Source organism: Pezoporus flaviventris, unplaced genomic scaffold (assembly GCF_033815535.1).
Source record: "Pezoporus flaviventris isolate CSIRO_AGI_PZ_B2104156 unplaced genomic scaffold, CSIRO_AGI_Pfla_v1 ptg000025l, whole genome shotgun sequence".
Taxonomy (NCBI): domain Eukaryota; kingdom Metazoa; phylum Chordata; class Aves; order Psittaciformes; family Psittacidae; genus Pezoporus; species Pezoporus flaviventris.
Window position 1 is genome coordinate 25,788,001 of NW_026892573.1, and position 27,270 is coordinate 25,815,270.

Here is a 27,270-nt window from a genome sequence, read left to right on the forward strand (position 1 = left end):
CTTCATTGTAGTCACTATTAAGATATACTGCTTCACACATTCATTTGCTCTAGAGAAGAAAAGACCACTCCTACCACTGGGCTGAGATGTAGCACACATTCAAAGATCTTTGTATTTGGACATGGGGAGGAAAATTCACAAGCTGAATAACAAAACAAAAGCAGGATGGCATCAGTAATAAGGACATTACTAGGAAAGGATTAGTAACTCTAAGACATTCTAAAATTCATTCATCTTAACTCCTAAAAGGCCTGGCTGAAGTCCTTTAAAAACGATTTTATGTATACGCGGACACACATACACGCAAAGAGATTACTTCCCATTCCACTTTCAACTTTAACATTACTTTTTAATAAACCTAAGACAGAGGAGGATGAGAAGGTGAGATGGAGAAGGAGAAAGCAGCACTCCACATATGAATGGAAAGAAACATTTCTATGGTCTATACACAGCAGGAAACTATAAATTATATTTTCACTGCAGAAATCCCTAAAGAAAATAATATTGGGAATTAGGCCTCTGGAATCTAATAGCATGGTTTTCTGAACATGTTGGTGCATCTCGAATGCTGTGATCTAATATTTCATTTATATGACATACATTCATCTATATAGCTAAAGGATGCGGCTTAAATGTAATTCTCATGCCAAATTTTGGCTGAACTGGAACTTTGGTTAGTAAGTTGCCCTGAAAGAAGGGTATTTCGGGATGAGGGCATGGTAAGAATGAAAGGTGAGGGTTGTTTTTATTTTCCTACAAGGCTCAAAAGATAGGTTTCAGGAATATTAAATGGCAAACTTGTAAAACTCACTTCAATTTCAACTGTTAATTAGTGTCAGAGCTTATAGTTTTTGAATTGCAGCTATCTGAGGATGTTGCTGGGATTAAATGCTGTTAATGCAAAGGAGCAGACAGGCTGTGTTTACAGAAATCAAATCTAGCAAAGCAAGTGGAGGAAGCCTGCATTTCAGACTTAGCTTATAGGACCATGTCCCATTTCAACAAAGAGGTGTTGTTCATTCCTTAGACTTGCCTATTTAATGAACCCTAGTACATTTTCTCTGGCAGGCTTGAGAAACGTGGACAAATTCCTTTTGGATTTACAGTTTTCTGTAATCAAAATTACCCTGGTTACCAAGTTCCCCAACAATGACTCTAAAGGTAAGTTTGAGCTCGACTTCTATTGCATATCTTATTTTCACATTCTTTAAAAGCTAAGTTGACCTTGGAAATGTGATTTCATGAGTTCTTGGTAGGCATCCAAAATTTTATGATTAAATTTATGACTAAAAAGCAGAAGTGATTGTCCTTCCTAGAACAATATTTTGCTGTCGCTTGTTCTGTGGTGTATTTATCAGTATGGGATGCATTTTTGCTTATTTTCCTCACTTAGCTACAGAAAAAAAAAAAAAAGATGAAAATCTTAAATCATAATGGCTGCTGCTCAGGAAATTCATTTCATGTGGAGGAAACTGGAAAGGTTGCTGGCTGCCTATTTATATTTATATGAAATTAGGTTTAAGGACTTCAAAGGAAATATACCATATTGTGTTCTTGCAAACTGGAATGCATGTTATTTACTCACAGAATACAGTCAATTAAAACCAACCCATATAGGCAATGTACAGATGAACTACCACGATGAGGGTTTTTCTTCCTATGCAGATGCAATAACCAAGCCATACCTGTACGCAGAGCACATATTCAGTTGCCACCATGTGCTTGAAGATGACTGCAGATCTTAAGACGCCGTGAGGGTCCAGCGTAAACTCCTCCTCTTCATTGCCAGTGAGGATGGTGAAGGTAAAAGGGGGGCCATTGTGAAAAGAGTCTTTGTCTGTCACTACCAGCTGCAAAATGCTTGTGCCCACTGGTTTATTTTCCTTTACACATATACACAGTGTATAAAGAAAAGGATTTAAATGACACATATATCACAATCATAAAATAACATGTTTCACTAGCAAAAATATTCAACTAAATGCTCTCTGCTCAATATGGCAGTTCTCAAGAAGCATTTATTTGACGCCTCTTGTGCCGCACGGATGGGCAGCAGAGACATCTCCAGGGACAGATGAGCTCTGCCTGATACTGTGTCTGATCACGACTGGCTAACCATTTAGTCTAACACCCTGAAGCAAGGTGTAAAAAGTGCAAACTCATCCCAGTTCAGACTTTTTGAGGCCAGAGTACCTGGCACAACAAGGATGAATGGTAAAATGCGTGACTGTTAAGAAGCCTCAGCAGACAGAAACTCACCAAAGACTTAAGAAAGACGTGTTTATACTTTCCTTTAGATAAGATCACTCAATGCATCTTTTGCAGATACATCATCAAAAGCTACTTAACTGAAACCAAATGCTTTTGTATTTTGAAATTCGGGGAAGTTTCTTATGTGCAGGATAAACTTACTTGAATTACAGCGGTATAGTTAGCTGGAGTAAATACAGGGCCATTATCATTCACATCGGAAATGTCCACATTGACCGTCACAGACGAAGACAAAGGAGGGGTGCCGCTGTCTCTTGCCTGGACAACTAATGAATAACCAGATATCTGCAAAAAGGTGAAAACACTAAATCATCGTGAAAGCAGTCTTAAATTTTAACTTATGTTCCTTACATCCAGCGCACCACCTACAACATTCTAAGTAAAGCTATTTGGCCTCATTACCTTCCCTGCCCTTAGTATAACATTATCCTGTTCATTGCTAGGGTGTCCCAACTTCTGTTTTATAAGGCTATCAATAAACAGAACAACTTTATGGTATTAAAATGACCATATCAGATGATGCATTCTTGAAACAGAGGCAGACAAAAAATAAATGATGGATAATATCCAAACTCAGCCATTACTACTGTAGCTAACATTTTCATCTCTCCTAGGTGTCAGCTGGGATATGTGACCTGATTCTATTTATCTTGTGGTTGGTTTCCAGGTTATTATACAAATTGCTTATTAGAGACAACCTCAGTTTGACACACAGTGTTTCTAACACCGCTATGGAGAACCAAGAAAAGTTCACAGGCAGTTGGCTTAAACACACACCGGAAAACATTTGGGACTACTAAGGGCAACAGTGTCTGTAAAAACAGGCTGTTATAAACCACTCAGTAGAAGATAAGGACTTGTTTGCAACAGACATAAACTACTCAGCATGGTGTGGGCAGTTCAGTGCATCACGCTTGGGCCCTCCACACACATATGTGCCTGAGCGTGAGGTGTGAGCATATGTGACAATTTGCTAAAGCTCGGTCTATGCACAGCTTATGGATGACAATTTGATTTTATGAACTGCATCCTTATGTTGGACTCCTTAGGTCTTACAACTGCTTCTTACTGTATATTGTTCCCATTTCCCAGGGATTGCTGCCGACATGTCTGCCTGGGAATACCTCCATGGGGGAGCAAGCAAAGGGCAAAACTTGTGCCAGATAAAATATCCAGCTCCAGCCTCGCCATGCAGAGCTGGTAAGGGGAAAAAGCACAACCCTGCAGAGGGGGACAGCATAATGCTAAAGTGTTAGAAAATCCAAAGCCATTAGATAAATAAAGGCCATTTGGGTAGGAGGCCAAGTGTACGAAACAAGGGGGCTCTGCTGGGATGTGAGACCGACCTAAAGAAAAGGGAAACAGGTTTTTCTTTTTGGTAATTGTAAGGAGGAGAAATACTGTGATTTGGTGGAGGCACAGTGATAGAGCAGGGAGGAAGAATCCTGAACTGTGGAAAGTTGAGAAACTGAGGCAGACAATATTCTTCCCCCTTCCCCCCAACTTTGGAGCAGCAATTTCTACTGCTAGCTAAGACTGACAGTTTAGTGGGATCTTTCCCCAATTTTGTGTGTGTTTGCTTTCATTTCAGTGTATCCCAGAAAGGTAGATGGCAAAAAGTCATGGTTTCTATGTGATTGCAGCTCTGGAAATGAGTTTCCTTAAACCGCTGAAACCTGGGAGTCAGCACTGCCTTTGGGGATCTACAGCAGATGGAGCATCATGTATCATTTTCCCTGAAGGGGTCAGAAACACCTGTGTCTAAGAAATGTGCCAAGGTAGCACAGAAAAAGGCAATATTTTATTTTAAACGAGGGAAACTTTGGAAAATGCAGATTTAACAGAGTTGGCATTAAACGTACACACGCTGGTGAGGGTAAACGTGTGTGTCTGAATGCAGTTGTATACGAGCACGCTTCAGAAACGAAATAAAATCATATTAAGAAATGAAGTCTCTACCATTTAAGAGGAATATATCAGAGCAATGTCACATGCACAGCCATTGTTACTTCCCTGTCCTTGTCAGTCTGTGGTAGAGTCATTCTCCAACCAAACCCTGAGAATTTAATCCTGCTTTTGTGATAATACAGAAAAGATATTTGCCACTGTATTAAGCAGTAGCCCTGCTTCCAGTAGAGAGCTTTTCCAGCTGAGCCCATATTCTGAAGACAGCAATCTTTAATGGATGTACTGGTCGGTGGCAGGAGGCATAGATGTTGCCCCCAAAGCCATGTAACACTCTCCTGCCCTGCTAGTAGCACAGGCAATTGTGTTTGTTTTTTTTCCCCCCAAAAGCTGCTAATTGCTAGTTATGGCAAAACGGTGATAAATCACCCTGAATGAATAATCCAGGGAGCAAACAAAGCAGCAGAATCTGTTTAATGAAGCACTCCTTCACTTTTGGTACAGCCTGGACACTTCATAACATCACCTCCCCAGTGACATGTTTTGCAGTGCGCTAATTAATGGCTGAGGTCTCAGCTCGGTGCTTGGTGTATGTTCCAATGTGTATTGTCCTACAATCTGGAGTATGTTGTAATCACTGCGTTGCACACAGTGGTGCATGTGTGCGCTTGCATGCACAGGAGAGAGGAGGCAGCTCATTAACACAGCAATAGTGGCCTGTGGCAACACAGGAGAAATCCAGTGTTGCTTTTTTACCCCAGTCTGGCCTCTGCTGCTGTGTCGGTGCAGGATGGGAATGTTTGCAGAGCAGTTGGCTTGGAGATGCGGTCAGGATAGGTTTGGGGTGGGTATGTCTTACCCTTTCTCTGTCCAATTTCTTTTTAACCTTCACGAGTCCCAAAACAGGATCAACCGAAAATTCATTGTCTCGATCCCCACTGACAATGGAAAAATGAATCTGGCCATTGGATGGGCTGTCCAGATCTTCTGCTATCAACTTTATTGAGAAAAGAGTGAAAATCAGCAAAAATAATATTAAGCAATCTATATGATACATTAATTACTTAACACCCCCAAAAATAAGACTTTGTATTCCATCAGAATAGTTACAACTGAACTGCTACCTGTCCCTGTCCATGGCAGGGGGTTTTGGAACTAGATTATCTTAAGGTCCTTTCCAACCCTAATTATTCAATGATTCTATGATTCTACAGCATCAAGACAAGCATCAAGCCAATCAGTTTTTGACACAAGGCTCCCCTTGGGCCTTTTCAAAATTTGAGCCTTAAAAAATACACAATATTGCAACCTTAAGACTCTGTTTAACGCTTTCTTTTTGGATCCAAAAGTTCCAAGATAAGAGTATTGTGAGGTTTGGGTATAGCACGCTGCATGCCAGACTATGCAAATACTATGCATTTCACTGAAAAGCTGAATTTTCCCTTTCCAGTAAAATCCACTTGTTTCTAGATGACTCATGAAATGCAATTCCTTAAATATACCATTGCTCTTTGACAGCATATTGGGGTTAAAAAGAGACAGTTGGTACTACTACTACTTTATTTTGGGAGAAAACTGGTAGCAGCCTGGAAAGCAGTAGCATATGCAAAGTATTGGCTAGAGAACAGTTAGGGTAATTGAAGATGCAGTAGTTACCATTATTAACTAGTGTAGCAGTATTTTATTAAAGGTCAAGACTCTTATCCCAAGTAACAAGTGACAGGACAAGAGGCAACAGCCTCAAGTTGTGCCAGGGGGGATTTAGATTAGATATTAAGAAAAATTTCCTCACTGAAAGGGTGATCAAGCATTGGAACAGGCTGCCCAGGGAAGTGGTGGAGTCACCGTCCCTGGAAGTGTTCTAAAACCATGTAGACAAGCCCTTAGTGACATGGTTTGACTTGGCAGTCCTGGGGTAAAGGCTGGACTTGTTGATCTTAAAGGTCTTTTCCAACCTAATTGATGCTATGATTCTGTGTGGCGGAGGCCTTCACCCCACCTAAGGGCTGGCCACAGCCTCACTCACCATTATCACTGACTCGCCAATGGCAGCGTCCTCGCTGATGACGGCGCTGTAGACCGCCTGGCTGAATTTCGGTGCGTTGTCATTGACATCTGTCACATTCACGTTTACAGTTGTAACGGCGCTCAGGGCTGGAGTACCTCCATCTTTTGCTTCCACTACTAAGTAGAAATCCTTACACGTTTCATAATCCAAAGCATCCAAAATGGAAATCACTCCTTTGAAGCAAGGGAGGGAATGTCAACAGCCAGAGATAAACAAATAAGTGTTATGGACTAAGGAATTTGTAGTAAACAGTACACCATGCTATTTGTCACCATGGCACACATACTACACTAACACTGTCCAACATAGTAAAAATATTTGGTCAGGTTTCTACCTCTGATGTTTGATTAAAGAATGATGCCAATTGCACTTGGGTTGCCTCTGCAGGAAAGACCATCACAAGCAATGAATTCATGAAGCAATCAATGGTTTCTCATGAAAACAGCTTTCACTGTATGAGTATTATCGATGGAGAAGTGGGGGCAAATCTACCCATTTAACTGGGCTTGTGCAGAGCTGTGGGAGAACTGGCTGCCAACTCTGGAAATCAGCCTTGATGAGTCAACAGAAATTCACTCCCATGTAATTAACTTCTCACAAATTAAATACAAATGAATGGGGTATGAATACCTTTGAGGAACCAGTTGTCTATCATTTATGTGATTAAACAGGGACTTCCCCACTCAACTAGGTTTTTAAATTTTGGGTTCCCTCACTACACAATCACAACTAAGATTCTGTGTAACTTGACCTGCTCCATGCACCTAGAGCCCCTGTAGGATAGAAACAATTTTTTGCAACCCTTCCACTTGTTTCCCATGTAACCTTAATAAGAAGAGGGAAGTGGGCTGTGTACAGATAATCAGTGATGCCTTGAAGGAGCTAGTGGTATTGGGCACGGCAGAAAAGACTTAAATGCAAATCCTTGACCCTGGCAAGCTAAATCCTTTCTGATATAGATCCATCAGGCTCAGGGGTGTAGGTGGCTTAAAGATCAGTTAGTCCAACTGCTGCCCAACACAGGTCAGCTAAATGTAATCATTCTTGAATGTACTTGTATGTAATGTTCCCATAAACCTCCAATGATATCAGTTTCCTAACCTTCTTAGGAAATGCACTTCAATACTTAATAATCATTACAGTTAGGAATTTTTTCCTATCATTTAACTGAAATAATCCAAATGCAATTTAAGCCCACAAATGGGCAGGGAGCACAGTTTATTCTGCTCCTCTTCATTCACAGGCTTGAATACTAACAGCATGTCTTCTCTTTTCTAGCTTAAATAGCCCCAATTCTTTCAGTCTTTCCTGGTAAGCCATATTTTACACACCTCAGATCATTCTTAATCTTGTCTGGGCTCTCTCCAAATGAATCCTACCTTTCAGCATGACTTGCTGGAAGCAGAAGCCCTGAAGAGAAGCTTCCAAGTGGCTAGCAGAGAGTTCTCACTGGTAAATGGTGTGAAAGGCATTATTTTTCAAGCCCTGATCAGGCATGCTACATCAGCACCCGGCTGTCTGGAAACTGAGCTCCTGCCTCTAACCTGATAATAATGGAGCTGTCACAGATTAATGAATAATAAATAGTTTTGGTTTTTTTCTCTTTATGTGATTAAGCTTCATTATGTTTTTTTATTGATTTATCTCCTTGGCTTCACTGTTAAATGTGAAGTTAAGTATCGCTGTCTAGGCATATTTATGTTTAAATTTTGTTAGCACTAATCAACATTATGAAGATAACAGACAACACACAATTATGTTAAGTCCCTTACATGTAAGGCAGCGGCCTCTGCAGAGTGGAGAGAGATTTTTGCACACCGTAATATAAATGACACAATGCATCATTCTGAGATTTTGCAGGTTACTGGATATTACAGCTGCACTCAAACAAGTGACACCTCCAGCTTTCAAAATTCAGATTTGTACTGGCCGTCCTGAATGTTATGAAAGTAAGGGGATCCACTACAGGAAGCACAGAAGGATCACAGTTTACTGTTGATGGATTAAAACCTCAATAGGGATAAAGAATATAACCCACTAAGGCATTGCAAAAGAAACCGGAGAAGAATTGGAGCCATTTTCACCAAATAAGGTGGCTTTTCTTAGTATTTCTTAATAAGAAGCATCAGTACATTTTTAAAATTGTGATGTATAACCAAAAAAACCCAAAACCCAAACCATAGCTGAAGTCAACTGTTAGACAACACAAATCAGAAGCAACATAAGTCATTGTAGTTGCATAAACAGCAATTACATGTTAGGACTGCCAGCTAATCATGTTAGGTCCTGATAGCACTGCCCTGATGCTTGCTGAGGTTGAGGCAATTGAGGCTGTACTCAGCTGGTAAGAGGGTAAATATTGCAAGTGTTCATAACGGTGAAGGTTACACAGTTTGGCTAATGGGTTGTCACATCTACATTGACTTCAACAGACATACTAATGGAGAAAAGTATTCTCTACTCGAGCTGGGGCAGCTGAGTGTGACTGCAGTTTACATCACCAACCTAAAATTGGTTTTTAACTGTGCAACTAATTCCACATTGACAAGCTCTAAGTCTGTTGTTGGAAATGTTTTGACCCAAGAGCTTTCCCCAAAGCATTCACACTTTTTGATGTTTTCATTTTGCATTACAGGCAAGGACCACCTTACAAACCTGTTTTTGAGTTAATCCTGAACTTCCCTTTCTCATTTCCCGATCTGATGAGATAGGCAATCTCAGCATTAGTACCAATGTCTTGGCTTGTAGCAAAAACAGAAAGGACTTCAGCACCAGGTGAGGTGTCTTCAGGTACTGTAACAAGATAATCTCTTCTTTCAAACACAGGGGGGTTGTCATTAATGTCTAGCACTGTAATGGTAACGGTGGCAAACGAGGACAAGGTCAGCACAATGCTCTGATCTGAGGCCTTCACACTGATGTTATAGGAAGACTGAAGCTCTCTATCAAGTGGATGCTCCAAAATAATGATTCCTGATGACTGGTCAACTGAGAAGTAGCCACCTGCGGAGTCTGCCAGGGAATAGGTAACTTTTCTGTTCACACCTGAAAGAAAAGCATATGAAAGTGATAAAGTGAAGAAAAGAAAAAACCTCTTCCTACCCAACAGAAACCCTAAGCAAAATCTGCTATCGCACTGATCATTTTCGGTGGGGTGCAGCACAGGGAGGCAGGAGTGCCTATAGGTACAGTACTGCTGAAAGTCTGGGAGACCAGGACCTGTTCTTCCAAATCCCTGCTCTTTCAAATCCCTTGCTCTTGTCAAATCCCTGTGGATAAGTTAAGTCCCTTCCCTCATCATGATATTTTTTTTTTGGAAAATCACCTTGCAGAACTGTTGTGTAATGAAACTGGAAAGCAGAATCCAGATATGGTCCTTGCCCAGAAAACCTACAATTGAATTAGATGAAACAGGCAGAATGCTGAAATTGGAAAAGTCTCAGAGCACATCTTGAAGGAATAGAAATGTACATAAGGGAAAAATAAACCCATAAAAATACATCAGGTGGCACATAATGTACTTTCTACCACTGCTGCCTTGATTCTACTGTTGAGCAGAAAAATATTATCATAAGACAGTATCTGTTAGACAAAATCTGCATCAAAGAACTCCTGCCATAATATGGACATTTCAGAAAGTCCCCTACTCCCCTGATTTGAGAGCAAAACTTGAGTTGTATGAAAGATGCCCTGTGTTTTTCAAATCCTGTCTGGATTGCCCAATACATAACACCTATCCACGCAGCTGCTGAATATGCAGCTCTATGCTAAGGTTGTTGTCAGTAATAAGGCTTGAGGGGAAGGTACTGACTTTGTTGCTTGCTGACTACAGTGGGATAGCCGTTTCAAATCTAATTAAAAGTGAACACAGATATGAGCTAATTCAGCTCCCTGGACACTATTTGATTTTGTGATTTGGTCCTAGCTGCTTCACTAAGAGATTATAACTAAAACACAAAGATCTGCTAAAATGAAGAGTCTCTGCTTTTAACATCTCTCACTTGAGCATTTGCTGCCCTTTCTGTCTGAGAACCAACTTTACAACCCTGACATTAATCAGAAGAGCAAGAGCTACCAACCCCTGCTAGGCATATTTTGTTAATTTAGAATTAGTGGCAGTATTATTCTGCTTTCCAGCAGCAAAGCATTGTAGAAATATCTGATCAAAAGCAGCACAAATCACAGTTGTTTTCTGCTTGATGTAGCAGGAGTAGAGCATCCACACAAGGGGGAGCTGGGAGACTCTTTCTTCAATCACATGTACATAAAAGCTAGAACAACTACAAAGTTCCAGACCGTACTTGGAGAGCATTTGGAATTACTATTTGGCCCCTTCAGGGAATAATGTTTTTATGCAGCGCTTGAGACACCAGAGTGTATTTCATACATTTCATGTGTCTTTAAAATAAGGAAAATTTTAAATGGCAATATTTTAATGAACCAGGTGTTTTGCTTTGTTTTTATCACAGCAGAACCTCTCTATTCACCATGGCATCTCAAATGTGAAAAACACAGAGGCCCTCCTTCAGTAAAAACTGAGCAGCTGAGGAGGAGACTCCTATCCTACAGACAAGGAATTGAGCTCAGCCCATGAACTAGTCAGAGACCCTTTCATATGTTGAAACACCTAGACTCTGAATACAGCCTGGTGGAGACCACACTCACCTCTTCATTTACTCTCTCTATAAGCTTTCAAATGCTCTGTGGGATGACAATCACCGAAACTGACAAAAGTGACAAAGGAGTAACACCTTGGTAAGTGGAAGGTTTTGAGGGACTAAATGGATGGAGGTGCGTCTACATTTCCAACAGGGGAACATCTCCTGCTGGAAATCCTCCTGAAACTTCCATTTATGAAGAGCGACAGACCTAATGAGAACAATTAAAGAGCTAGTAATTAGAACTGATCCCTAGCGATGCTGGAAAATGGGATTTTGCCTGATTCAGAGCATGCAGTTGATCACCCAACCTACATGAGTTTTAACTGTAAAGCTATTTAGTATTCTGTACTGGGCTCTCTTGATGTTTGCCAGCTTCTACTCAGGATTAAATACTTCTCTGAGACAGGGACTTTGACACACACCTCCTTCACATATGTGTCTGTGACTGCAGAAGAGCCTTCGGGCTCTCTGGGTTCTAGTCTGGCACAAACACCCTATTTGATACTCACTGCAGCTTACCTGGGCACAAGACCAAATATTTAGATACCACAACATGTAAAGACATAAACTGCTAGAAGGGAGATGGCCTACTCATGACTTGTACTTTGAAATACCCCAAAACTTCAACAAGAGTACCTTGCAATGGAGAGTGTGCAAAGACAAAGCTGTTGCACCACATAGGGTGTGTTTACACAGAGGATGCAATAACTCTGGTGACTGCAATCTGATTGATCCATAATCTGACCACTCTCCTTGTATTCTACTTCTTAAAGTGATGTCCAGTAATTAACAAAATATTATTTTTTTTATAAGTGATTGCTAATGATCATACAGTGGGGACGGTTCAAAAAGAGATTGTGGTGTTTCAGTTTCTATGATCTCTAATATAAGGGACTTTTAGGCAGAAAAGGAGTTACTTCTTGAAGGGAAGTGCTTTTATTTTTCCTTCAAGGAAAACAGGAGAAGAATACAGAAGTTCCAGGGATGTGGGTTATCTTGTACTACTCTGGTTTGATGACAAAGCCAGTCTTATTTTTTTCACGGGACCTGAAGGAAATGCTCTTACAGGTGAAAATGCCATTTTATGCAAGGACAGAGAAGATGAGGGCAGAGGACCTGAGCTGAGACACTCGCAGATACCAGCCCTTGGTGGCTTTCAGCCTGAATGCAGCAGCAGAAGAGAAGGAGAAATACAGAAGCAGATCTCAGCTGCCTGCTAAACTTCTCCCACAGGCTGGAATTTAATGTTTGCTTGCTGGGAGGGAAATTAAACCACTGAAAAGGTGTGGCAAAACCAGCACTTTGAAGAAAGTGTTGTTATATCAATAGCTGTTTCCACTCAGCTTCCTGACCTGAGGCTGAAGACAAAATGGGCATGGGGCAAAGTTGAAGTAGGAAGTTATTTCGACAGAAATCCAAAATGCTTTAGTCCAGGGGCTACCATACGATGAGAGAGAAGTGTCCACCAGTGTGTGCCAATGGCATCCCTCGAGGCAATGGTAGATTCTGCTGTGGTTAAAAAGGAGAGGATTTCTGTTGAAAGGAAACAACTGCTTCAACACCATGGTTCCTGCCCTGGCAAAGAGAGCAATCCTCCCACATTGCTTGCCCACAGCTGTTCGGGGATTAATGTTTGCAAACTGCGTTGTATCTATTCACTTATCCACTTAAACTCCTCAGATTTCTAAGGTGCCAATCACAAACATAAGCTATTTGAACACGGAAAGCTTTGCAGGAATTACTATCACTATAAGAGGATTGCAGTACATTTTTTTTAAATAAAGGAATAAGCAAGCACATTTTCTATTTGGACTTGTATTAGCATATGATAGAATATTGCCCTTTGCCAAATCTCTGGTGTGAAGAGCTTGTACAACATACAGCCGTGTAGTACCTCAAATGCCAGCCTTCAAACAGGGGTTTTTCTTGTTTTCTTCTGTAATAAAACAAAGCGGCATGCACTGAATGTCACATACTGACATATTCTATGCCATTGCTTCTTTAAATAGCACTAGGGAAATAAAATAACTTCTCTTTATAATTCTGGAATATGAAATTTCTCTAACTCACAGAATCACTCAGGTTGGAAAGGAGCTTTAAGATTATCAAGTCCAACTATCAACCTAGGACTGCCAAGTCCACCACTAAACAATGTCCGAAAGTGCCACCTGTACATGTCTTTTAAATACCCCCTGGAATGGTGATTCCACCACTTCTGTGGGCAGACTGCTCCAATGCTCCACAACCCTTACAGTGAAGAAAGGTTAACTAATACCCAATCTATACCTCCCCTGGTGCAGCCTGAGGCCATTTCCTCTTGTCCTATCACTTGTTACATGGGAGAAGAGACCAACACCCACTTCTCTCCATTCTCCTTTCAGGTAGTTGTAGAGAGTGATAAGGTCCCCGCTCTTTTTGTTCAGGCTGAACAACCCCAGTTCCCTCAGCCGTTACTCATCACACTTGTGCTCCAGACCCTTCACCAGCTTCGTTGCCCTTCTCTGGACCCACTCCAGCATTTCAATGTCCTTCTTGAAGGGCCCAAAACTAAACACAGTATTTGAAATGAAGTCGACTGAAAACAGTGGAGTTATAACACAGTTTGATCCAAACTGACACCAGTTAAAAGGCTGAGGTCACTAAATGCTGCCTGCATCACACACAAACAGCAATTTACATGTACCAAAGACCATAGTGTGTCTCTCCTTTCTCTTTTTATCTGCCTTCCTTAACTAATGATTTACTACAGGGTAGATTTAGATTGGATATTAGGAAGAAATTCTTCCCTGTGAGGGTGCTGAGGTGCTGTGGGGCAGGTTGCCCAGAGAAGCTGTGGCTGCCCCATCCCTGGCAGTGTTCAAGGCCAGGTTGGACACAGGGGCTTGGAGCAACCTGGTCTAGTGGAAGATGTCCCTGCCTGTGGCATGGGGTTGGAACTGGATGAGCCTTAAAGCCCCTTCCAACCCAAACCATTCTGTAATTCTATGATTCAATGTGTTTCCCCAAATATAGGTAGCCCACTCATCTGTGTTTATCTCTGGAAAATAATGCTTAACTGTCATCTGCTCATTTTCATTTTGAAAACCTACAGAAAGAAAAATAATGGCAAGCATTAAAAATAAACAACCAAGAAATAAACTAGAAAGCTGTCCAGAGAGATTGCTGAAAAAAAAAAGCTATTTATCAATTTAGCAGTGATTTGCAAGCCTGGTATCTGATTACTGCGCTTCCTCTTGCCTCTGTCTTTCATGGTAAGACTCCTGACACTAGCGTGTGCCTATGGCACTTCCTGATTACCCAAATGTTAACCACACCAATTACTGGGAGTTAAAAGGCTTCATTAACAGGCTTTATTCACAACTTCATTAACAGAAAACAAGACGAAAGACGAATACGAAACCAGATTTTATAATACTCCATCATCTTGAAATGAAACAAAAAATTCTTGCCAGAAGTACCTTGCTGAACTGTAGAAGAATATATAGCCCAATAGGGAAAGATATTTCAAGTGATTTTTACAGCTTAAGCAGAATAGCTGGCCAAGTTCAATCCATAACACTGCTACCAAAACAGGCTTTCACTGCTGTGCCCCCTTTTCTGCTGGGACACTACAGCCTTAACCCCAAAGACTGTCACTCACACCACTGCTCCATGGTACCATGGGATGAAAGCAGGGGCACAGAGGACAGAGATGAAGATAACCAACCCCTTACTGAAGGGAAATGCTAGACAGAAATGGCAGGTGTAAGCTTTTAGTGGTGTGATCACTTCCTGCTTTCCATTTCAGCTGAGTCAGGTGTTGTCTTTTTTAGTGGGAAGATGAGACCTGGATAGTTGGCTCACCCTCCCTCACTCTTCTAGCAGATATTAACATAGCACAGGGTACTGGTTTACATGACTGGACTTGAATACTTGTTTCCATCAGTGCCCCTGAGTGATTCACTTCCTTATGCTGATCAGGCAGAAGATTATTTTTCTGCAGTGAGAAAGGCCACTTTGGGTACACCTGATCTAGGTTTACACACTGCACCTGAAAACATTGGTAATGTATCCTGAATCAATTGAATGAACACACAAGTAGATATATAAAAATAAATGCGTGTATGCGTGTATGCATATAAATATACACACACACACATATATGTATGTTTCAGTGATTCAGTTTAAATACAGGGCTTATTCAGCCAACATAATCCAAGAGGTACAATTCTCCTTGTCTAGTTCTTTGCCTCCATATTGTTAACAATGTCTTGGAAATCTCAAAAAATAAAGCAATGAATAGAAACGTCAGAGTATAACGACAGCAGGAATCTTGCGAGGTCATCTAACTTATCCCTGCACAAAGAAAGGATGGATGCAATTTATCCCCAAACACAGGCCTATCCTTTGATTGTGAACTTGTGTAACCTCTTCGGATAACACACTCCAGTGCCTCACTTTTCTTACAACTAGAAACCTTGTTCTAACTTTTTGTTGAGATTGAATAAGAAGAATAAAAGCCAAGGAGAGAAAAAGAACATAGGCTGACTTCCTTTCTCAGAGCTACTTGTCTGACATCTGAAGACTGTTATACTTTATCATCTCAGTTCTCTTTTCCTGGCACCCCCTCTCAACCATTTTAGCATTTCCTGGTAGCACATGTTTTCCAGACCTGTGATCTTTCTTTAAATCTCCATGTAGCTCACATCTTCCTGGAAGTGCTGTACCCAAAACCTGACACAGCCTTTCAGCTCAGGTTTTGCCAACACCAAGTAAACAGAAAGAGCTACTTCTGTTTTCCAGCATTACTCCTGTTTACTCATCTCATTCAAATATTTGACTTTTCACACTGCTATGAAAGTGTAAACATACATTCAGGCTGTGGTTCACCATAATACAGCTGCTTCTCTGCAGTTCTGCTGTCCAGCCAGTCGTTACCCAAACAACACGGATGCTCTTGGTTATTCTTGGCTAAACAAAGGATTTCACATTTATCTTGATGACTTGGATTTATTTTTCCATACCACTTTTCTTACTTTTCCATTGTTAAATCCCACAACTTTGACATTGACACTATCCAGGGTACTTGCAGCCCCATTCTGCTTTCTGACATGTAGCTATACAGATCTTATGCATACCGAACCATCCAGGAATGAAAGTAAGAGGAATGCTGAACCCATCACCTTTCTTAACTTATCCCTCCAGTGTAACAGTCATTACAGACTTACCTGACAACAGTTTCATGCAGACCATGTTTCCCTAGCTTGCTTATAAAAATAACATGTGGTACAATATCAAAAACCTCACTAAATCTAAGCCATACCACCCGTATTTCTTTCTGTACACCCTCTTTGCATGTTGCAGAAGGAAATGAGATTGGGTTGATGACTTCTGCTTGCTGAACTTGCTGAACACAGAATCTTAGTTATCTTGATACACATATACTCATTATTTCTATGCAAGTTGAGTGGCTAAGTTCCCCTGACTACCTATATGAAGCTTTAAAAATCTGGCCATTTGACATATCCTACAAGAGGGGTCATATAGACTGACTAATAGGATTAGGTCTCCTGCGTGCCTAGGCATGGGAAGCAAAATAAGCAATACGAAGCAGGGCTTGTTTAGGCAGAAACCTAAGCTTTCTATCACAATCCCCAAACACCTTGTTTGTTTACTTCCTAACACCAGGTAAATCTAAGACCTCACAGAGCCTATAAAATTTTATTTGGCAATTTTTCAGGGGCCCAGTGTGCTGTTTCTCCGCATTCCTAGGAGTGCTTCTGCTTTTATTGAGAAGGCAAAAGCTAGGTTTTCTCCTGAACAACTCACTGGGTGAACCTGCATCTCAGGAGTCCTCAGGACTAACCAGCCCACTGGGCGAAGTGGGGCATTGAACTCTCACGCTCTGTATGGAACAGAAGTCTGATGGTAAGGACACATTTCCAGGGAGAAGAAGTACAAGGGTACATTGACATAGACTATTACTTTTAATTGAGTAAGTCCTGGGGGACTTATCCACCAGGCTATGGAGCAACACAGCAATGCTTACTCCTGTCTTCTGCAAAAAAAGAAATTAATAATTCAGGTCGTTCATATCCTGCATTAGCAATCTAACCCCTGGACTATTTTAGAACTCAGTCAGGCAAAGATGTGTAAAGATATAGGAAGCTCTATGTGTGTTTTAAAGAGAATGAGCCATCCTATGCAAAGTATCTTGCAAATATTTATTTTAGAAGAACACAGACAATATCCAGAAATAACCTAGCCAGTGCTGGCATCATTGCCAATATTATCTGCCTATTAGCTGTTGGGTTTTAGTAAATCTTCTGTGCTATCATCTTTGTTACTCTTTTTATTCGTGTTTTGATCCCTGTTTTTGTCTTTTTCAGATCCTGAATGCCTCAGAAGTTTCTAAATCCATTTTAAGGGACCTGCCCAGCATAAATAAACATGCTAAGTGGAGGTTTGCTGTGTATTGGTTTTGCCAGCAAATGCCAGAATCAATATCTACTTCGCCATTTCTATTATTCTGTTGCTTGCCATTATACATAATTCAGAGAACTGCTCCTTAATCAAGTTGTGACTGTCTTGCTTTCCTCTCAGACACTTCTGCAATCTCACTTGGCCCACCACTGAAGTCTGTACTCATTACTTGAATGCACAGGTTCTTGAAAGCAGTGACCCACTGAACAACCTAATGGAGTGATTTTCTTCTGAGCTGTGCTTACCAGCACTTTGATGCCACGTTCTACAAACAGTGATAAACCCTGGAGAATGACGCGTGTTCCTCAGCTGTTATTTCTGATAGATATTTAATTTTTATAGTTTTAATGGTTTCTTCATTTTTCCTACTGACACAAGGAGAGGACAAGAAGAAGATATAATATGCTTGCCTCACCACCCTCCTGGAGGTAGGTACAATCCAGACTGGATTGACTGAAACTTGAAAAAGTTATATTACCATCCTTCCCTAGAAAAGACATCTCTTATTTCCTGAGCACCTGCACATGAAAAGGGTTTGATTTTAGGAATTTTTTGACAAACCAAGTCTTTATTGAAAGATCAAAATCACTGAAGTCAAACCTCGCAGGGCAAATATCAGTTTTACCACAGATGTCTTCGAAATCCAACGTAAAAATTTCCATCAGAAGATGAAGGAAACCCTTCCCCACATTTGCCAGGTTCCCCATATGCTCACCAGGCCAATGATGTGCCACAGTTTGCTACCTTGTCCTTCTCTGGAGGAGTTAGGGAGATGATATCTGCTAGTGAGAAGGATAAACAGCTCCTCCAGAAGGCCTGAGTCTCTTTCACTGCGTCTCTACCACTCTGCGCTAGATGTGAGTAATTAGCCCCCCACACCAAGAACCAGACTGATTAGAGGCTTGATTGATTTAAACTCTCCACATTAAACACAAATGCACTAATCAGATGATTACAGAATCCTTCTCATAAATCTAGGTCCAAATACTATTTAACTCTATGCAACTCTTTAATAAACACAACCAAATTTCAACCACAACTGACCTGTAAAACCTGGCTGTATAAACTTACCTGTAGGAGGGTCTCAAGTCTTATCCTGGCTCCCTGACTTAAGCTTTCAACACCCATTGTTTTCCTTCACACCATCTAAGCACCGAAGCTTCAGACACAGAGAGCAAAGAAGAGAAAAGCAGGGTCACCATTCAAATACCTCCACCCCCAAACTAGTTAAATAGGTTTTTTTTTGAACTGGCAAATAAACCTCTCACACTGTTGTCACTGTGCTGAGAGCCTACAGCAGAAGCTGGGAAGCTGCAGTTCTGGGCATCCTTGCACAAAAGTGACAAAATGCTTTGACAAAATAGCACACTGCTTCTTTTTCTAGGTTGCATTATCAGTGCTATTAAAACTGTTATGAGATATGGTTGGTAGAATGTTTCCCCAAACTAAATCTTGTCTGACAGTGATTCTTCTCTGAATTATGTCCAGCTTGGGAAAAACTGACAGTCAGAGAGGGCATCAAGTGTGGGTTTTCTGCCTGTCTGCACCGCTCTGCCAGTCACCAGGTCATGGTGAGGATGTTATGCTTTTGTCTGTATCCACAGCGTAGGTCTCTGGTTATTCAGAGGGCCCCTGTGGTGCCCACACTGCACAGCACTCAGGGAATATACCCAAAAGCCATCTGAACACAGTCCTAGACAGCATGCTGTAGGTGGCCCTGCTTGAGCAGGGTTGTTGGACAAGATGACCTTCCAGGGGTCCTGTCCAGTCTTAACCATTCTGTGACCGTGTGAACGCTGCAGCATCACACCTCTGTATCCACAAGCCCAGGAAACATGTTTCTAGCGAGGCCATCCAAACTGCATCACTTCTGCCTTGTCACCACGCACAGCACTGTGGTCCTCACCTTCAGCCCACAGCAAGGGCTCTTCCTGACTCATTTGCTATTTGTACAGTCTGCAGAAATGTGGTAGGGGAACACATCATTCCTGTCGGGAAGCGGACTGTGAACTGTAACAGATACAAGGCATGGACAAAACTATGTCAAAGAACAGGGCAGGTGGCAAAAGAGGATGTCCTGGCTGGGCAAGGGAGCGGGTGCAGGCTTTTGCTGTTTGGGGTGTGCTGCTATTCAAGGAAGAATCAGATCAGTCTCTGAGAAACTCCTAGATCTGGCTTGCCAGACATATCCTGTGCACCAGCTGGCTCCTTGCAGGCTGCACATCACCACACCTCCTCTACAATGTACTTCTATGAGCCCAGGGCTGAAGAAGTGGCGAGGCAATGAGGGATAGCTGGGGACAGAGGAGGGAGGTCTGCGTACAATAGGGAACTCTTTGCAATCAAATAATGGCCACTCCTACCAGTATGTGTCTTCTTACATGCCTGTGTTTTCCTGCACATTGGCTGCATGTAATACAAGGTGCTGGCTCCAAGACAACCTAGTCAATCTATATTGGTTGGTTGCACAGAAAATGGGGAAAGGACCTGCAAGTGTAGGTACCAGTCATGGCTTTAACTATAGGATAATGCAGAGGCTGGAAGGCAGTCTCTCAGTGGCAGGCAAGAGAGAGCTGGCTGACAAGGTCGTCCCTTCTTTGAGCATAATTAGAACTCTATATTCATCATAAACCCAGAAAAAATCAATAAGTCAGTGAAATCACTAAACTGACAGCAAATGTGGATAGCGTAGAACTGCCAGTGCCCCAGTGGTGATGAAGAGGACTGCAGAAGGACAGGTGACGCACTGTTCATATTTAGTGCAGTGAATGCTCCTGCCTTTTGTAGACTAAACCATCAATCATCATGGAATCGGGCCTGAGTATGGAGGTCATTCGCAAGGCAAAGCTGGAAATAAGTCAGCACTTAACCATCACTTAAAGTGCTGCTGAGCTTGGACTATGCTGTCATTTATTCTTGTATTCTGTGAGCGAGGCCACAACACTGTGCAAGCAGAAACCATGAGCAGCACTGGAAATGAACATGCACCTGCAGCTCAGCTTTGGGCTCCAGGTTTATTTTGAAGTTCATAAATTTTTTAATGTTGTGCTAGCCACAAAGCCCTGTGTAGGTTTTCTCAGTGCTGCTGCTCTAGCACAACCCTAATTCTTTCGAAAGGGGCTGATGTTGCAGTTGCCTGATGGGTTTGCTCAGATAATTACACTCAGCATTCACTCAAACTCTTCTCATGCCTTAATTTGAAAAGGATGGAGTAATTTGGCACTTTGATTTGAAGACAGTGGGAGGTGGAAAATCCTGTGAACTTCTCTAAAAAAATGTAAACCCAGCAATTTCCTTATATTTCTTAGTTTGTACATTTCCAATCCTAGTGATGAACTAGCAGGAAATACTACCTTCTGGAAATATTAAGAATTCTAAGCAGGGTGGGAGAAAAAACAGGTTGCCTAGAGGAGCTGTGGCTGCCTCATCCCTGGCAGTGCTCAAGGCCAGGTTGGACGGGGCTTGGAGCAACCTGGTCTAGTGGAAGGTGTCCCTGCCCATGGCAGGGGCTTGGAACTGGATGAGCTTTAAAGTCCCTTCCAGCGCAAAACATTCTATGATTCAATTTGTTTTATATTAAAGTTACTAATATATATCTTAACACAGGGACGTACATATATTCTCTGTCCTTCATGTGATCACTTAATGTGAGATACCTAACTATATGAAGAGGTTATGTAAAACGATCTTGTGTGCTACTACAGTTAAAGCCATTTCCTTCTGTTGAATACTGTGAAGAAGAATCACATCTCCCCTTCAGTGTCTCCATCTGTCACAGATAGTTTCTAAGCATGTATCCAAATTGCAAAGATATAAAACACCGATTTATGTTTCAGTCCTGAAATTCCCCAGGATGTTATGAGTTCAGGAATTTTGAGAGATATCAAAAGCACAAGGCAGATATAACACTATTTTCCTGTTAATTAGAAATGGTCTTAATTATCCAACAGCACCTGACCGCAAAATTTTCAGTTTTATGTTTAAATTGTGTTTAGTTTTAGACAACAAACTGACTTCTCTCAAGTTTGATCTCAGTGTCTTCTATACACATTCTTATCCTTACAGTACATGGCTCTTTAAAGTCCAAAGCAGAAGAATGGGAAGATTCTGAGACTGATTGCAAGATTTCTCATGAATGTTAAAAATTGATTTGTATGATGATTACTAGCTCCACTGATGTTTTCAGGATAACGCTCCACAAAACCTTACAGGAATATCATAGCCCACTGGGAATATCAATAATACATTTTTCTCTCTGATGGGAACATTACACTACCTGAACTCATTCAATATGCAATAGGGAATCAGTGGTTTTAGTATGGACTAACAAACAGAACAACAATGAATATAAAATCCAATTTTAGAGACCAGAGTTACTTTCATATGATATATATATATCAAAAGATATATGTCTTGCTTGATTTTCAGGTCTAATCATCAAGGAAGCACAGAGCTCCTTCCCATTCATCACAAACATCCCTTTAACTTATTTAGTTTCAGAAGGAAGATGTAGCCATTAGCTCATGTTATTTTAATCCTTTTTTTATTATTTTTTCCATTGTTAACCATATCATTATGTAGAGTTGGTATCAAGAACTTTTACTGACAACTTTTTATTCTAATTCTTTCTATCACCCCTCTCACCTTGAATGTCATCTCACCTATGAGGAAAATGACAATTAAGGCAACAGTGGAAAACAACACCACTGGGTCTTCACACTGTTCAGTAGTTTACTACCACTAATTGGCTTTTCACTGCATGACAGTATCATAATTTTAAATTTGATTTTTCAACCAAGGCGCTTAATCCATCTTTTCATAGGTACATTGATGAATGCTTGCTGCTCCTTTACCGATTCCTGTATATTTACATTATCAGCCTTAGTAACAACTGAGACATCCAACATGCATTGTACTTAAAAAAAAAAAAAGATTTTAACGTTAAATATTTTTTCATTCAGTGAAGTTATTTTATGTGAAGTTATTCAGGCCACAGCTTTTACAAAACATCTCCAAAACCCCAGGAAGAAAAAATAAACTAAGGGATTTATTTATTCCAACTGAAGTGAATGTGCTAAAAAACCCCATCTGATATTCAGTAGGTTTTACCTCCCCCTTTAAATATTTATAATTGGGCCCAGATTTCAAGGCTAAGGTCCTCATATAATAAACTATCACACTTTAAAAGAATGCACAGTTAAATAACCAGAACATTTATAATGTACATTCACAGCGTACAACAATAGTTTTAAGCTAAGTTAACCAGCTGGAACAAATGGGAGTGATAGCGATATGAGACTCTGGAAAAGCTGTGATTAATCAGATATAGGTACCTATGGCACGTAACTGTATTATTTGCACAGATGCATGGGTATTCAAAATCATGGCTCAAGAAAAGAGATGAGACCACCGGAGGAAAAATGTTGGAATTTACCCCCAAAACTATCACATATCCCTAATCATAGCTATCGCCCATCAAGACAATGAAAGACTACATGTGGCAGCTATGATGCTTTTCTGTTTGTAATACCATTATGTCAAGCTCAGCCACAAGCATTTAGAATTAAAGAAATACTAGAGAAATACAAGAGAGAAAAGTGGGAAGGATGCAGTAGTAAAAGGAGGAAAGGCAGAAATAAAAAATATGATCTGTATTGCAATTCCATCAACCACAGAGTTTTCCTGAGCATTAATTATTGTTCACAGCGTTACTCACTTACCAACATCAGGATCCGTGGCTTGGACTCTTGTTAACAAAGCTTTAGTGGCTGTATTCTCATAGACACATGCGGTGTAGTGATCAGACGAAAACACTGGTGGGTTATCATTAACATCTTCCAAAATAAGATGGATTTCTGATTGGCAAAACCTGCCACCACCATCTGTGGCTCGGGCAACCAAGTTGTACGCAGGGATTTTCTCTCGGTCGAGAGGGGCCAAGGATTTCAGCTCACCTAAAATTAATTAAAAGCAGCATCATCATTACTACTGTAGCAGCATTGCTAATTCTAGATAATGTATCTCAAAAATATGTATTTCACAAGAGTAAAAAAGAGAAAAAAAATAACATTGCTTATTCCAACGAATGGATTAAAATCTCACAGCAGTGTCACTTCTCACTCTCTTTACCCAAGTGAGCTGCCAGTATGAGCGCATGGATAACAATGGTGGCTTTTGAAAGCCTGCACCTTCACCCGTATGAACACCACCATGTTTTTCTAAGACTGTCTTTTGATTACTCTAGAGTCCTAGGCACAGAAACATCCTGAATGTGGTGACAGCAGCCATAATGAACTCCGAAGTTTTCTAATGCTACTGTTCAAAAATAACATCAACACCCCTCCTCTTCCCCCCACAAAGCAATATCTAACTGGCTCTGAATTCCTATAGGTACCTCCAGCATCTCATTTGAAACAAACTTCTTATTCTCATACAGCGACAGGTATTGCAAAAAACATTAATAGCAACAAAAAGCCACCTTATTCAGACTGTGAGAGCTTTACCCTGATCCATTCTCCACTGTACAGATAACTGCCAGACTTTGTCATGTCAGCAAACAGCCAGTACTAGTCGGAAGATAAGTTTTGGATTAATTTTGTAAAAGGTGTAATTTGCAGTTAAATACAACTCTTGTTCTTGAAGAAGGCAATACTTCCCCTTCCACACACTGCATAGATCTCCAAACACCTCCTTTTTCATCAGTAACACTACAGAAATAGCAGGTCCTGTCTCCTGCTAGTCAGGCGGAGGAGGCATTGCACAGAGAAGGACTTAGTCTATCATTATGGAAAACAAATTCCCAAGAATAACAGGGGTGGGATTTTTATTCAGAGGAAAATGATTTTATTTAGCTTTGCTTCATAACAACCATAAAATCTAGATCTTAGTTGAGATCAGTATATTTTTCCAGACCAACTGCCAAATATGCAAGAACTGTGCCCACAAATACATTACAGACATCCTTTCTCCCCAGAAATATGTGTATACAATGAATGTCTTTTTTTTACAGGGTCTAAATACCTATATATATGGACCAAAGTGGAAGAAGTGAAGTCTAAAGTTGAAGGAGGACCATGTCAGCATCTTCCCCTCTTTTGTACCATAAAGATTCTTGGACATGCACATGGAGGGCAGAGACATGATTCAAGAAAGCCAGCATGGCTTCATCAAGGGCAAATCTTGCTTGAGCAACCCAGTGGCCTTCTATGATGGAGTGACTACATCAATGGACAAGGGAAAAGCTACAGATGTCATCTATATAGACCCTCAAAACATCCTTGTCTCTAAATTGCAGAGCTACAGATTTGATTTGTGGACCCATTCAGTGGATGAGGAATTAGACGCGTGGTCACAATCAGAGTAGTGGTCAACAGTTCCATGTCCACACAGAGATCAGTGATGAGTGGTGTCCCTCAGGGGTCCATATCTGGATGAGTACTTTTTAATAATTTCATCAGTGACACAGACAGTGTGATTGAGTGCACCCTGAGCAAATCTGGAGACACCAAGCTGAATGGTACAGCTGACATGCTTGGGGGACAGAATGCCATCCAAAAGGCCACAGACAAGCACAAGAAGTGGGTCCATGTGAACCTCATGAAGTTCAACAATGCCAAGTGCAAGGTCCTGCACCTGAGTTGGGGAAAACCCTAGTACCAATAGAGGCTGTGGGATGAGCAGCCCTAACAAAAAAGTCTTGGTAGTCCTGGTGGATGAAAAGCTGGACATGAACCGGCAATGCGTAACACAACTCTAGTTAAGGAAACTAGCACCCACTGATTTTGAGGGATTAAGCGAACTATTCAAAAATGTTCAATTGTGTTCTTACCATTTTCTGGATCTAATAAAAATTTATTGTTCCCAGGACCATAGAGAGAATAGCGAATTTCACCGTTGGACCCAATGTCAGCATCTTTAGCACTGATTTTAAGAATGACTTTGTTTGATGGAATGTCTTCAGGAAACAGTGCTGTGTATGCAACCTAGAGACAGAAATAAATGTAAGCCATGCTATAACAGTATTTTATAGTCTTCGCACAACCTTCATTTAAACTTTCCATAGTTCATAATTCTACACAGAAAACAATTTTTCTTTACATAACCCTTTCCTAGAAATTCAAATCTCTGAGGTGTCAAAGCCAATGCCAAATTATGACTACCGAAAGGGCTCGTCTTAGGTGTTAAATGCAGTCTTGTTTTCTGTCTTCCATTTGTTTTATCAGCATCCATGAAATGGAAACTTTAGTGAGTGCGCTACCAAAAGGAACTGTTTTTATCACCTCACCCAGCAACGTCTTAGGGAGATACAGTCTGTGATTCCCCAGAGTGGTGCTTGAAGTGACAGTTGTCTATCAGTGACAATGTAGTGATGGGAATTATATGAGGATATATACACACACATATATATATAAAAGATACTGTGAGCAGTACTGTTAGCGGTTTCATAGTGACTCTTTCACACAGACCTTTCTATTGAAGTAATACCAATTCCCATCACAGAATAAGCTGTGGTCAGGCCACAGTGCATGCACACTGACAACATTAGAGCAAACTATATTCTCGCTTTTCCACTGGGTCTCTGGTATCTGCCAGGTTTAGGAAGGCTGGACTTAAACTAGATTGCAGACATTTCCACACTGGTTGTGAAGGGAAAGCACATCTCTTCTGCAAGGGAAGAGTGGCTATCCAGTGCCACTTCTCAATGCTTCATATTTTCCTAAAGCCAGCTAAGGCCACTGCAGACAAGACTCTTTTGTTGGCTTTATTAGACCATTATATTTCAGTCTTGGCTTTACAGGACTGCTTTATCTTGCAACTCACTCTGGATTCTTCAGTTAAGACCTTAAGGATGAAAATGGGCACCACCTGTGAATACCTGTAAACAGCAGGGACACCAATAGGGAAACTATCACTTTCAATGCAGTAGTTGGCTGCCATGAGTATTGCCAACTCACCTGTTCACAAACTGGACTGTTATCATTAACGTCAGTGACGGTCACTTCCACAGCAGCTTGGGTTACAAAGAGGCCATCCGTGGCGGTGATGTTCAAGTAATAAACATCTTGCTCTTCCCGATCTAGGGGCCTCTTAACATAAACCTTCCACTCATTCTGAACCAGTCCCAGAGCAAACTTCCCTTTGGGATTCCCTCCTGCAACAAGGCAAGCAACATGGAATGGGTCGGGTGTCCCATCAGAGCTCCCACCTACTTTAAACATCACAGAGGACCTGAAGTAAGCAGCTGTGATTTGTTTTACAGTGATCGGTGCTTTCAAACTCGCAGGCTCAGGAAATCTGTAATAAGATTACGCTCCGTGTGTTTATTGCCCCCCGAACGCCTTGTATGAAAGTGAACCAATAACTTTCGGTGGAAAGAAAATCCATTTAGCAGAGCTGAAGATGATCTCTTGTTTAGTTCCCCGTAAGGGCAATCAAATTCAAACTGTGAATAATCAATAGTCCTCTCAGGCTCGTACAATTGTCTTTCCACTTAGTCTCGGGAGAGGATGTAATACACCGTAGCTCTTGTTACCAAGACAATTTCATTAGCTGTTGATTATGCAATCAAGGACTGGAAGTGGGTTCTATTAAGGAATCCTCTAATGAAAGCTTTATCATACAGCTGTGTTGTTCTGTTCATTAAAATTCTAGTTTTAAAAAAAGTTTACACGACACAGGAAGACACATTAGTATTAAATAGTTCTAACAAGAGGTCATTTGAGGAGCAGTTGGAGGATAAGCAGTAGAATTAGATCAAATGTATCTGAGAGTGAAAGCTGGTGAAAGAAGTGCAGGAGATGAAGCAGGACAGCTTTATATTGTGCTGTAACACTGACACTGAACCTGGCAATGCTGGTTTTCCACATTATTAAATTGCCTGGTGAAAAAAGCAGGGTGGAACAG

The 27,270-nt window shown here is 41.0% G+C and overlaps 1 protein-coding gene across 9 annotated transcripts in view; it reads right to left on the reverse strand.

Moving 5' to 3' along the window:
* Positions 1-27,270, reverse strand: part of FAT3 (FAT atypical cadherin 3) — a 409,717-nt gene that overhangs the window by 42,597 nt on the left and 339,850 nt on the right. For all 9 annotated transcript variants that reach the window (XM_061457910.1, XM_061457907.1, XM_061457909.1 and 6 more), the window contains 8 exons: positions 26,322-26,518; positions 25,196-25,349; positions 23,088-23,321; positions 8,900-9,289; positions 6,203-6,417; positions 5,036-5,173; positions 2,413-2,556; positions 1,686-1,883 (listed from right to left, as the gene is read on the reverse strand). In XM_061457910.1, the coding sequence (XP_061313894.1) occupies positions 1,686-1,883; positions 2,413-2,556; positions 5,036-5,173; positions 6,203-6,417; positions 8,900-9,289; positions 23,088-23,321; positions 25,196-25,349; positions 26,322-26,518 (1,670 nt within the window). The remainder of the gene's footprint in view (positions 1-1,685; positions 1,884-2,412; positions 2,557-5,035; positions 5,174-6,202; positions 6,418-8,899; positions 9,290-23,087; positions 23,322-25,195; positions 25,350-26,321; positions 26,519-27,270) is intronic.